Below are 12,500 nucleotides of genomic sequence, written 5' to 3'. Positions count from 1 at the left end.
AGCCTTGTATCAAAACTCAAATTGTGTGTAATACACTACTTTTTATTTCTTTTAGAAAATGCACTCAAAGATGACAGAGTGTCAAGGGCAACAGCACTGTGCAGGAAGCTGGTGGGGCACTTTTCCCACAGTTGGAAGAAGAAAGCAGCCCTGACGGAGGCACAGAGAGAGCTCAAACTCCCTGAGCACAACCTCATAACGGAGTGCCCAACAAGATGGGGTTCTAAAGAAATGATGATTGCCAGAGTGCTTGAACAGGCCAAAGCCATTTCTCAGGTATTGTCTGGAGATCGATATGCACGCTCCCTTATCCCAACCTGGCAGGATATTGACGTGTTGGAGTCGATTCACAAGGCACTGCATCCTCTACTGGAGTTTACTGATGCTCTTTCTGGAGAGGAGTATGTAAGCATCTCCTACCTCAAGCCAGTTCTCCACCTTTTTGCCACATCAGTCCTGGCTGAAGATGCTGAGGACACTGACCTGACTAAATCAATAAAAACCAAAGTCCTAGCATACCTCAATAACAAATATGGAGACCCAAACATCCAGGAGCTTTTGGATGTTGCCTGTTTCCTGGACCCTAGGTTCAAAATACAGTACATCAGTACAGACAACATCCCTGCTATCAAGACTCGTCTGAAGACAGAGATAGTAGACTTGGCACAACGTACATATCATTGGGTAAATAATTATGTATTTCACAAAAACAAAAATTTTCTGTAAAATCTAACTGGAAAACTAATGGCTGTTGTTTTCATCTAATAGGAGAAGAGGTCTCGTACTGAAACTGTTCAGATGCCTCAAAGTGCACAGTCCTTGGGGGAAAAGACGAAGAGGTCTCTTGGCAGTTTTTCAAGACCAGTTCAGCCTCTCCTTCTTTGCCTGTAAATCTTGAAGATGTCGCAGAGGCAGAGATAAACAATTACCTGATGACTCCTACCATTGATGGAGAAGATGATCCATTGGCTTGGTGGAGGGTGCACAAGATCAGCTACCCACAGTTGTGCACCATGGCACGCAAGTATCTTTGTGTACCTGCTACAAGCGCTCCCTCAGAGCGTCTTTTTTAGCACAGGAGGGAATATTGTGACTTGCACTCGCTCATCCTTGAAGCCAGAAAAGTCAATATTCTGGTTTTCTTAGCAAAAAACCTGTGAGCCACTGAGAACAGAACTGTTGGATAAGTATGGCTGGCAGTGCCATACTCGTAGTGAACTTTAGTCTGTGTGGTGTGTTATTGTTGTGTACTTGAGATAAGTGAGGCTCATCTATTTTATATTATAATATTCAAATCGTTTATAAAAAATAGTTTGTCTAAATTAAAAGTGCATTTCTCATTTTTTATTTATAACTTTATTTACTTTGATTTTACAAAATATTTTCAAAGCAAATTCCTTGTTTCAGTTGTGTGAAATGTTACTGACTTGGGAGCAGTAAGATACATACAATTTAAAATTATTTTTTCTTAAGACTGTACCTTTTGCACACAGTGTTTACAAAGTTCATGCCTTTGTTTAAATTATTTAAATGCACAGTGGCAAAGCCACAGATGTTTCTGTAATGAGCAGTTCAATAAAAATGTCATTTATTTCAAGTCATACATGTTTGAATTTAATTCTAACAAATAGACCCAGCCTATGGGAAAGAACATTTCACACTAAATGTATATACTATTGTGTTGGTCATATTTAAATCATTCATTATGTTTTGTAGGGGAAAAAGGATAAATAAATTAAATCGCATATTAAATCGCAATCGCAATATTGGGGGCAAAAAATCGCAATTAGATTATTTTCCAAAATCGTTCAGCCTTATCCACAACTATGTTTAAACCCTATCAGGTGACCATTTGTGAGGTCTGGGAAAAATGTAAGACATTTAGATTTTGGGGTGTAGTTACCCTTAAATGCAAGCGTGCACCAGGAAGAGACCTTTGTTTGGTTAAGCGGTGTTGCTGTAGAACAAATGGCCACTGGAGTGATGCAAATGATCACGGTATAATTCTGCCAGGCAGGCATAGGCTACTTTGTAGTTAACATTTACTTGCGAAGGTTTTGGGGAAAGCCATTCCTTCCCTACCAGAAGAAGGTTATCATTAGCATCATCGCTAACGGCTACACAAAGTGTAGACATACGCGCGCACCGCACACATGCACACAGACAGGGGCATTCCTGTGCCGTGCCAGGAAGTTCATGGAAATACGAATCACTGATGCATTTTGTTCATGTCTTATGATTGACTTGGGCAAATGAATGCGTTTTCTAACAAGTTGAATAGATTTAGTTGATTTCTTACTAAGTTCAATAAATGTTTGAATATTGTTGAATTTCGGTTTAATGTCTGGATTCCGTGATTCGGTCCGCAACGCCTATTTTATAGGGCCCTAGTCAATGAACTTGTCATAAATCAACATAGGATATGCCCTCTTCCCCCCAACAAGACTCAAATATATATATATATATTGGAAATGTAAGCAAGGGTTGAGCTTCTTCAGTTTGTGTCACAAAGTGGATACGTTTCTGTGTCCCTTTCAGAGTGAGTGACACATTGACTTTATATAGTGTACCAAGAGTTGTTCCCTCGCTTACGGCCATACCAGCCTGAATACGCCCTGATCTCGTCCGATCTCGGAAGCTAAGCATGGTCGGGCCTGGTTAGTACTTGGATGGGAGACCGCCTGGGAATACCAGGTGCTGTAAGCTTTTGTCCCAGTAGAGCGTGCTCTTGTGTCATGGAGCAACTGCCTATTATTTATCACCCTAATAATATCATGGATTGTTATTGGACTAAATGCAGTTTGTGTGTGCTGCCCTGCCCTGATCAAATCAAATAATGGACAGTGCGTTTCCCCTCAAAATATAGGCAGTACATGCAGCCTTTGTTTTTAGTCTAGGAGACAGTCAATGTCTGTAGTCCATTAGGGCACTATAAAATCCCTTCAATGTTTTGCCTGATTCCGTTAATTCCCAAGTTCCCTTTTCTCCGTTTAGATTTCCCCCGTTGACCGTTTGTCCCTGTTTTGGCAGGTTTTCGCTCTCAAAAGTACACCTTTTTAATAGCAAAACAGCACAATTGGATGTTCTATGTCCACAACAATGTTTAAACCCTATCAGGTGACCATTTGTGAGGTCTGGGAAAAATGTAAGACATTTAGATTTTGGGGTGTAGTTACCCTTAAATGCAAGCGTGCACTAGGAAGAGACCTTTGTTTGGTTAAGCGGTGTTGCTGTAGAACAAATGGCCACTGGAGTGATGCAAATGATCACGGTATAATTCTGCCAGGCAGGCATAGGCTACTTTGTAGTTAACATTTACTTGCGAAGGTTTTGGGGAAAGCCATTCCTTCCCTACCAGAAGAAGGTTATCATTAGCATCATCGCTAACGGCTACACAAAGTGTAGACATACGCGCGCACCGCACACATGCACACAGACAGGGGCATTCCTGTGCCGTGCCAGGAAGTTCATGGAAATACGAATCACTGATGCATTTTGTTCATGTCTTATGATTGACTTGGGCAAATGAATGCGTTTTCTAACAAGTTGAATAGATTTAGTTGATTTCTTACTAAGTTCAATAAATGTTTGAATATTGTTGAATTTCGGTTTAATGTCTGGATTCCGTGATTCGGTCCGCAACGCCTATTTTATAGGGCCCTAGTCAATGAACTTGTCATAAATCAACATAGGATATGCCCTCTTCCCCCCAACAAGACTCAAATATATATATATATATATATATATATATATATTGGAAATGTAAGCAAGGGTTGAGCTTCTTCAGTTTGTGTCACAAAGTGGATACGTTTCTGTGTCCCTTTCAGAGTGAGTGACACATTGACTTTATATAGTGTACCAAGAGTTGTTCCCTCGCTTACGGCCATACCAGCCTGAATATGCCCGATCTCGTCCGATCTCGGAAGCTAAGCAGGGTCGGGCCTGGTTAGTACTTGGATGGGAGACCGCCTGGGAATACCAGGTGCTGTAAGCTTTTTTGTCCCAGTAGAGCCCGATGTGAGAGAGCCATCGGGAGAGGTTGTGTTTTTCTCTAGCAGGAGGTAAGCTTCTCATATGGTGTTGAGTAAAGCTTAAACCATGTATTAGATCGTAGGTAGGTAGTTAGTTGTAGTTAGGTATTGTAGTTATTGTAGGTTAGTATTGTTGTTATTGTAGGTTTCCGTAGGTAATTATTGTAGGTTAGTATCGAACACGAGGCTAGCTAGCTAGCGGGTAGCTACTGGTAACGTTTAGCAACGGTGGAGAGCTGTTTCCAATGTTAATGCTGCTAGCCAACGTTTAATTTTTGCTGCGTTATGCGTTATGAAAGGAACTAGACACGGACTGAATTATCTGTTTAGTGTGTTAACACACTCTTGGCAGTTTGTTGTAACCAAGTATTGGTGCTAAACTGTGTGTTAATGGATGCTATCATGCTAGTTAGCTATGGCGTCATAGCTAGGCATCGTGGGTTGTTGTGGGTAGTTACTGTAGGTTGGCAGTGTCTTCGGCCGTGCCGCTGTAGCACGAGCCAGCTAACTAGCCCGTTTTTCGAACAGAGTCAGAGTCAACACAGTAGCCATTGTGTGCCGGGTGTAGCACGAAGCTAGCTAGCTAGCCGTTCTCCAAACAAAGTCAACACAGTGGCCATTGCTACTGCTACCCAACACGACCAGCTAACTGTACTGTAGTAGCTAAATACAATATACTTGTCCTAGCTAGCCAACGTTTAATCATTGCTGCGTCATGAAAGGAACTTGACACAGACACGAATGATCTGTTTAGTGTGTTAACTCACTATTGGTGGTTTGTTGTGACCAAGTGTTGGTGCTAAACTGTGTGTTACTGGATGCTAGCATGCTAGTTAGCTAGTTAACACACTATTGGTGGTTTGTTGTGACCAAGTGTTGGTGCTAAACTGTGTGTTATTGTTATTGGATGCTATCATGCTAGTTAGCTATGGTGTCATAGTTAGCTAGCTGAATAAAGTGGGTTGAGTCTATTCCTTTAAACATTGAACCGCTGTGGTTCACAACAATTCTGATTTCTAAAGGTGGAAGTTGGGAGAGTTTTTGTTCGGGTGGTTCAGTGAAACAATTTTAGTTTCTGAGGTAGAAGTTTTTGGTGAGGGAGGCCCTGCTCTCTCCTCTCCCAGATGCTTAGCTCATTTCATTCCGATCTCCTCTGCATTTTTGTAGCCATTTGCTACAGCCTGTCAACTATGCCTCTGCCTATCCCTGTTCTCTCCTCTCTGCACAGGCTACACAAACGCACCACACCGCGTGGCTGCCTCTCTAACCTGGTGGTCCCTGCACGCACCCCACACCTGGAGTTCCAGGTCTCAGGCAGCCTCTGGAACTGCCGTTCTGCTGCCAACAAAGCTGACTTCATCCCAGCCTATGCCAACCTCCAGTCCCTCGACTTCCTGGCGCTGACGGAAACATGGATTACCACTGAAAACACTGCTACTCCTACTGCTCTCTCCTCGTCTGACCATGTGTTCGCATACCCCGAGAGCATCTGGTCAGAGGGGTGGTGGTACAGGAATCCTCATCTCTCCCAAGTGGACATTCTCAATTGTTCCCCTAACCCATCTGTCTATCTCCTCATTTGAATTCCATGCTGTCACAGTCACTTAGCCCATTTAAGCTTAATATCCTTGTCATCTATCGCCCTCCAGGTTCCCTTGGAGAGTTCATCAATGAGCTTGACGCCTTGATAAGTTCCTTTCCTGAGGATGGCTCACCTCACAGTTTTGGGGGGATTTCAACCTCCCTATGTCCACATTTGACTCATTTCTCTCTGCCTCCTTCTTTCCACTCCTCTCCTCTTTTGACCTCACCCTCTCACCGTCCCCCCTACTCACAAGGCAGGCAATACGCTTGACCTCATCTTCACTAGATGCTGCTCCTCTACTAATCTCACTGCAACTCCCCTCCATGTCTCCGACCACTACTTTGTTTCCTTTTCTCTCCGCTCCCTCCCACACTACTCACTCTGCCCCCTACACAGATGGTAATGCGCCGCCGCGAACCTTCGCTCTCTCTCTCCCACTACTCTCTCCTCTTCCATCCTATCATCTCTTCCCTCTGCTCAATCCTTCTCCCTCCAATCTCCTGATTCTGCCTCCTCAACCCTCCTCTCTCTCCTCCCTTTCTGCATCCTTTGACTCTCTGTGTCCCCTATCCTCCCGGCCGGCTCGGTCCTCCCCTCCAGCTCCGTGGCTTGATGACTCATTGCGAGCTCACAGAACAGAGCTCCGGCAGCGGAGCGGAAATGGAAGAAAACTAAACTCCTGCCGACCTGGCATCTTTTCACTCCCTCCTCTCTACATTTTCTTCATCTGTTTCTGCTGCTAATGCCACCTTCTACCACTCTAAATTCCAAGCATCTGCCTCTAACCCTAGGAAGCTCTTTGCCACATTTTCCTCCCTCCTGAATCCTCCCCCCTCCTCTCTCTGTGGATGACTTCGCCAACCACTTTGAAAAGAAGGTTGACGACATCCGATCCTCGCTTGTTAAGTCTAATGACACTGCTGGTCCTGCTCACACTGCCCTACCCTGTGCTTTGACTTCTTTCTCCCCTCTCTCTCCAGATAAAATCCTGCGACTTGTGACTGCAGGCCGCCCAACAACCTGCCCGCTTGACCCCATCCCCTCCTCTCTTCCAGACCATCTCCGGTGACCTTCTCCCCTACCTCACCTCGCTGATCAACTCATCCTTGACCGCTGGCCATGTCCCTTCCGTCTTCAAGAGAGCGAGAGTTGCTCCCCTTCTCAAAACCAACACTCGACCCCACTGATGTCAACAACTACAGACCAGTATCCCTTCTTTCTTTTCTTTCCAAACTATTGAGCGTGCCGTCTTTAGCCAACTCTCTTGCTATCTCTCTCAGAATGACCTTCTTGATCCAAACCAATCAGGTTTCAGGACTGGTCATTCAACTGAGACTGCTCTTCTCTGTGTCACGGAGGCTCTCCGCACTGCTAAAGCTAACTCTCTCTCCTCTGCTCTTGTCCTTCTAGACCTGTCTGCTGCCTTTGATACTGTGAACCATCAGATCCTCCTCTCCACCCTCTCCGAGCTGGGCATCTCCGGCGCGGCTCACTCCTGGATTGCGTCCTACCTGACCGGTCGCTCCTACCAAGTGGCGTGGCGAGAAGCTGTCTCCCGCACCACGTGCTCTCACCACTGGTGTCCCCCAGGGCTCAGTTCTAGGCCCTCTCCTTTTCCCCTATACACCAAGTCACTTGGCTCTGTCATATCCTCACACGGCCTCTCCTATCATTGCTACGCTGACGATACACAACTAATCTTCTCTTTTCCCCCTTCTGATAACCAGGTGGCGAATCGCATCTCTGCATGTCTGGCAGACATATCAGTATGGATGACGGATCACCACCTCCAAGCTGAACCCTGGCAAGACGGAGCTGCTCTTCCTCCCGGGAAGGACTGCCCGTTCCATGATCTCGCCATCACGGTTGACAACTCCGTTGTGTCCTCCTCCCAGAGTGCGAAGAGCCTTGGCGTGACCCTGGACAACACCCTGTCGTTCTCCGCTAACATCAAGGCGGTGACCCGCTCCTGCAGGTTCATGCTCTACAACATTCGGAGAGTACGACCCTGCCTCACACAGGAAGCGGCACAGGTCCTAATCCAGGCACTTGTCATCTCCGTCTGGATTACTGCAACTCGCTGTTGGCTGGCCTCCCTGCATGTGCCATTAAACCCCCTACAACTCATCCAGAATGCCGCAGCCCGCCTGGTGTTCAACCTTCCCAAGTTCTCTCACGTCACCCCCTCCTCCGCACACTCCACTGGCTTCCAGTTGAAGCTCGCATCCGTTACAAGACCATGGTGCTTGCCTTTGGAGCAGCGAGGGGGAACGGCACCTCTGTACCTTCGGGCTCTGATCAGTCCCTACCACCCAAACGAGGGCATTGCGTTCATCCACCTCTGGCCTGCTGGCTCCCTTCCTCTGCGGAAGCATAGTTCCCGCTCAGCCCAGTCAAAACTGTTCGCTGCTCTGGCACCCCAATGGTGGAACAAGCTCCCTCACGACGCCAGGACAGCGGAGTCACTCACCACCTTCCGGAGACATTTGAAACCCCACCTCTTTAAGGAATACCTGGGATAGGATAAAGCAATCCTTCTACCCCCCCCACACACACAGCGGAGTCGCTCACCACCTTCCGGAGACATTTGAAACCCCACCTCTTTAAGGAATACCTGGGATAGGATAAAGTAATCCTTCTACCCCCCCAAAAATTGTAAAGTGGTTATCCCACTGGCTATAGGGTGAATGCATCAATTTGTGAGTCGCTCTGAACTAGAGCGTCTGCTAAATGACGTAAATGTGCCCTTGAGCAAGGCACTTAACCCTAATTGCTCCTGTAAGTCGCTTCTGGATAAGAGCGTCTGCTAAATGACTTAAATGTAAATGTAAATGTAAATGTAGAGCGTGCTCTTCGTGTCATGGAGCAACTGCCTTTTATTTATCACCCTAATAATATCATGGATTGTTATTGGACTAAATGCAGTTTGTGTGTGCTGCCCTGCCCTGATCAAATCAAATAATGGACAGTGCGTTTCCCTCAAAATATAGGCAGTACACGCAGCCTTTGTTTTTAGTCTAGGAGACAGTCAATGTCTGTAGTCCATTAGGGCACTATAAAATCCCTTCAATGTTTTGCCTGATTCCGTTAATTCCCAAGTTCCCTTTTCTCCGTTTAGATTTCCCGTTGACCGTTTGTCCCTGTTTTGGCAGGTTTTCGCTCTCAAAAGTACACCTTTTTAATAGCAAAACAGCACAATTGGATGTTCTATGTCCACAACAATGTTTAAACCCCTATCAGGTGACCATTTGTGAGGTCTGGGAAAAATGTAAGACATTTAGATTTTGGGGGTGTAGTTACCCTTAAATGCAAGAGTGCACCAGGAAGAGACCTTTGTTTGGTTAGCGGTGTTGCTGTAGAACAAATGGCCACTGGAGTGATGCAAATGATCACGGTATAATTCTGCCAGGCAGGCATAGGCTACTTTGTAGTTAACATTTACTTGCGAAGGTTTTGGGAAAGCCATTCCTTCCTACCAGAAGAAGGTTATCATTAGCATCATCGCTAACGGCTACAACAAAGTGTAGATATCTGCGTGCTTACCGCACACATGCACACAGACAGGGCATTCCTGTGCCGTTTCAGAAAGTTAATGGAAATACGAATCACTGATGCATTTTGTTCATGTCTTATGATTGACTTGGGCAAATTAATGCGTTTTCTAACAAGTTGAATAGATTTAGTTGATTTCTTACTAAGTTCAATAAATGTTTGAATATTGTTGAATTTCGGTTTAATGTCTGGATTCCGTGATTCGGTCCGCAACGCCCTATTTTATAGGGGCTTAGTCAATGAACTTGTCATAAATCAACATAGGATATGCCCTCTTCCCCCCCAACAAGACTCAAATATATATATATATATATATATATATATATATATATATTTGGAAATGTAAGCAAGGGTTGAGCTTCTTCAGTTTGTGTCACAAAGTGGATATGTTTCTGTGTCCCTTTCAGAGTGAGTGACACATTGACTTTATATAGTGTACCAAGAGTTGTTCCTTCGCTTACGGCCATACCAGTCTGAATACGCCCCGATCTCGTCTGATCATGGAAGCTAAGCAGGGTCAGGCCTGGTTAGTACTTGGATGGGAGACCGCCTGGGAATACCAGGTGCTGTAAGCTTTTGTCCCAGTACAGCGTGCTCTTGTGTCATGGAGCAACTGCCTTTTATTTGTCACCCTAATAATATCATGGATTGTTATTGGACTAAATGCAGTTTTGTGTGTGCTGCCCTGCCCTGATCAAATCAAATAATGGACAGTGCGTTTCCCTCAAAATATAGGCAGTACATGCAGCCTTTGTTTTTAGTCTAGGAGACAGTCAATGTCTGTAGTCCATTGGGGACTATAAAATCCCTTCAATGTTTTGCCTGATTCCGTTAATTCCCAAGTTCCCTTTTCTCCGTTTAGATTTCCCGTTAACACGTTTGTCCCTGTTTTGCAGGTTTTCGCTCTCAAAAGTACACCTTTTTTAATAGCAAAACAGCACAATTGGATGTTCTATGTCCACAACTAGGGCTAACTTGATAATTGCATTCGCGATAATATCGCTCGATTTGACTGAACGCGATTTTCTAATCGGCAACTTGCGCGATTTGAGGTGGTCACGTGGACGCGACTCGTGCTGTCCGAGCGCAATGCTCTTGCTTTCGACCGGAGACAGCCAGAAACTGACACAGCTGATACTTTAATATCGAAGAGGAACAGCACGTCCGGTGGTGTGGAACTATTTTGGTTTTAAAAAAGAAGATGCTGAGCAGCATCAGGTGTTGTGTGCAGAGCATGCCGTGCTCCGATTGCTACTTCACGGGGTAACACTACAAATCTGTTTCAGCACTTAAAAAACTACCACAAATCAATGCATGACAGTTGTAGCGACCAAAATGCCGGCATCAGTGCGCGAGACAAGCCAAATACCAAGACAGGGATCACTGACAGAAATGTTCGAAAGTGCTACCCGTACATGAACGTAATTCAAAACGGGCACGGAGAAATCACTCGGACAGCCAACCGAAGCTCCATAGCCAAAGATATGATGCCTCTCAGCACGGTGACCAAGCCTGGGTTCATGGCATTACTACATACGCTTGATAAACGTTACAGTATACTCCTCCCAAGCACATACTTCAGCCCAGACTGCCATACCGGAGCTGTACAAAAAGTGCAAAGAGAAAGTCAGCTATGGAACTTTTGTAAACGGTGGAGTTTTTTGCTAGCACTACTGATATGTGGGCTGCCGGTTTACTGCTGAGCCGTCCATTGTAGTCTTACAGTCCATTTTATTGATGAAGCATTTCAACCTCCGAGTCGCTCCTACAAGCAAACTACCTACTGGATCATCGCACAGGGAAAATATTGCAGCCGCCTGGAGAGAAGGGCTATTGCACAGCTGGGACCTCCACGAGGAGAATCACTGGGTCTGCATCAGACGGTCGACAACGCTATCAATATGAGTTTGCCGCGCGCTTAATGAATGGACGAGGTCTAATGTTTTTGGCCACAGATTTACATCTTGCCATTGGTAAGTGTTATCGTGTGTGTGTGTGTGTGTGTGTGTGTGTGTGTGTGTGTGTGTGTGTGTGTGTGTGTGTGTGTGTGTGTGTTTGTGTGTGTGGTGTGTGTGTGTGCGCGAAAAGCGCGAGAGGAGAGAGATGGGCGTCGATTAGTAAAGCTGAATATACAACATATATATAAATGATATTATATAAATCGTATGGGATTTAAATAACAAATTCACATACTTCCACTCCCTTTTCTACTTATGTAAATTCATTTTACTTGCTTATATCATATGTCTGTTTGTGGTGGAATGCCCACCCGCATTTTTTTTCTTTTTTGTTTTTGTTTTTTACATGTTTTTTTAAGTGTTTAAGAGAGAGAGAGAGAGAGAGAGAGAGGAGAGAGATATATTGACATGCAAATAAAGACCCTTTGAATTGAGAGAGAGAGGGAGGATGTGTTGTGGATGTGTGTATTTCAGAATTACAGCTAATTTGAGGTGTGGCATACAGCGAGAGCCTTGTATCAAACCTCACCAAGTGTGTAATAACTACTTTTTATTTCTTTTAGAAAAATGCACTCAAAGATGGCAGAGTGTCAAGGGCAACAGCACTGTGCAGGAAGCTGGTGGGGGCACTTTTCCCACAGCTGGAAGAAGAAAGCAGCCCGGACGGAGTGCACAGAGAGCTCAAACTCCCTGAGCACAACCTCATAACGGAGGTGCCCAACAATGGATGGGGTTCTAGAGAAACATGATTGCTGTAGAGTGCTTGAACAGGCCAAAGCCATTTCTCAGGTATTGGTCTGGAGATCGATATGCACGCTCCCTTATCCCAACTGGCATGGATATTGACTTGTTGGAGCCGATTCACAAGCACAATTGCATCCTCTACTGGAGTTTACTGGATGTCTTTCTGAAGAGGAGCATGTAAGCATCTCCTACCTCAAGCCAGTTCTCCACCTTTTTGCCACATCAGTCCTGGGCTGAAGATGCTGAGGACACTGACCTGGGACTAAAATCAATAAAAACCAAAGTCCCAGCATACCTCAATAACAAATATTGGAGACCCAAACATCCAGGGAGCTTTTGGATGCTGCCTTGCTCTGTTTCCTGGACCCTAGGTTCTAAATACAGTACATCAGTACAGACAACATTACATTGGCACTGGGCTGAAGTGATAGTAGACTTGGCACAACGCACATATCATTGGGTAACACTTATGTATTCTACAAAACAAAAATGTTCTGGTAAAATCTAACTGGAAAACTAATGGCTGTTGTTTTCATCTATAATAGGAGAATGAGGTCCGTATGAAACTGATTCAGATGTCAGTGCACAGTCCTTGGGGGGAAAGACTGAAGAGGTCTCTTGGCAGTTTTT

At 45.1% G+C, this 12,500-nt stretch overlaps 1 protein-coding gene, 2 non-coding genes and 1 pseudogene across 3 annotated transcripts in view; all 4 read left to right on the top strand.

Moving 5' to 3' along the window:
* LOC123490300 (E3 SUMO-protein ligase ZBED1-like) overlaps positions 1-1,064 on the top strand; it is a 1,867-nt gene extending 803 nt beyond the window's left edge. The window contains exons 2-3 of the mRNA XM_045220359.1: positions 56-684; positions 769-1,064. Of these exons, the coding sequence (XP_045076294.1) occupies positions 56-684; positions 769-891 (752 nt within the window). The 3' untranslated portion in view covers positions 892-1,064. The remainder of the gene's footprint in view (positions 1-55; positions 685-768) is intronic.
* Positions 1,065-2,586: 1,522 nt separating this feature from the next.
* On the top strand, positions 2,587-2,706 carry LOC123490302. Its single transcript, XR_006660884.1, has one exon. It is a non-coding gene; the product is annotated as a 5S ribosomal RNA (ribosomal RNA).
* A 1,169-nt stretch (positions 2,707-3,875) lies between these two features.
* On the top strand, positions 3,876-3,994 carry LOC123490301. Its single transcript, XR_006660883.1, has one exon. It is a non-coding gene; the product is annotated as a 5S ribosomal RNA (ribosomal RNA).
* A 5,629-nt stretch (positions 3,995-9,623) lies between these two features.
* Positions 9,624-9,743, top strand: LOC123490307 (annotated as a pseudogene).
* Positions 9,744-12,500: the final 2,757 nt, after the last annotated feature.

Source organism: Coregonus clupeaformis, unplaced genomic scaffold, assembly GCF_020615455.1.
Source record: "Coregonus clupeaformis isolate EN_2021a unplaced genomic scaffold, ASM2061545v1 scaf3647, whole genome shotgun sequence".
Taxonomy (NCBI): domain Eukaryota; kingdom Metazoa; phylum Chordata; class Actinopteri; order Salmoniformes; family Salmonidae; genus Coregonus; species Coregonus clupeaformis.
Note: the sequence above shows the minus strand (reverse complement) of the source record. Positions and strands in the feature narration are given on the sequence as shown.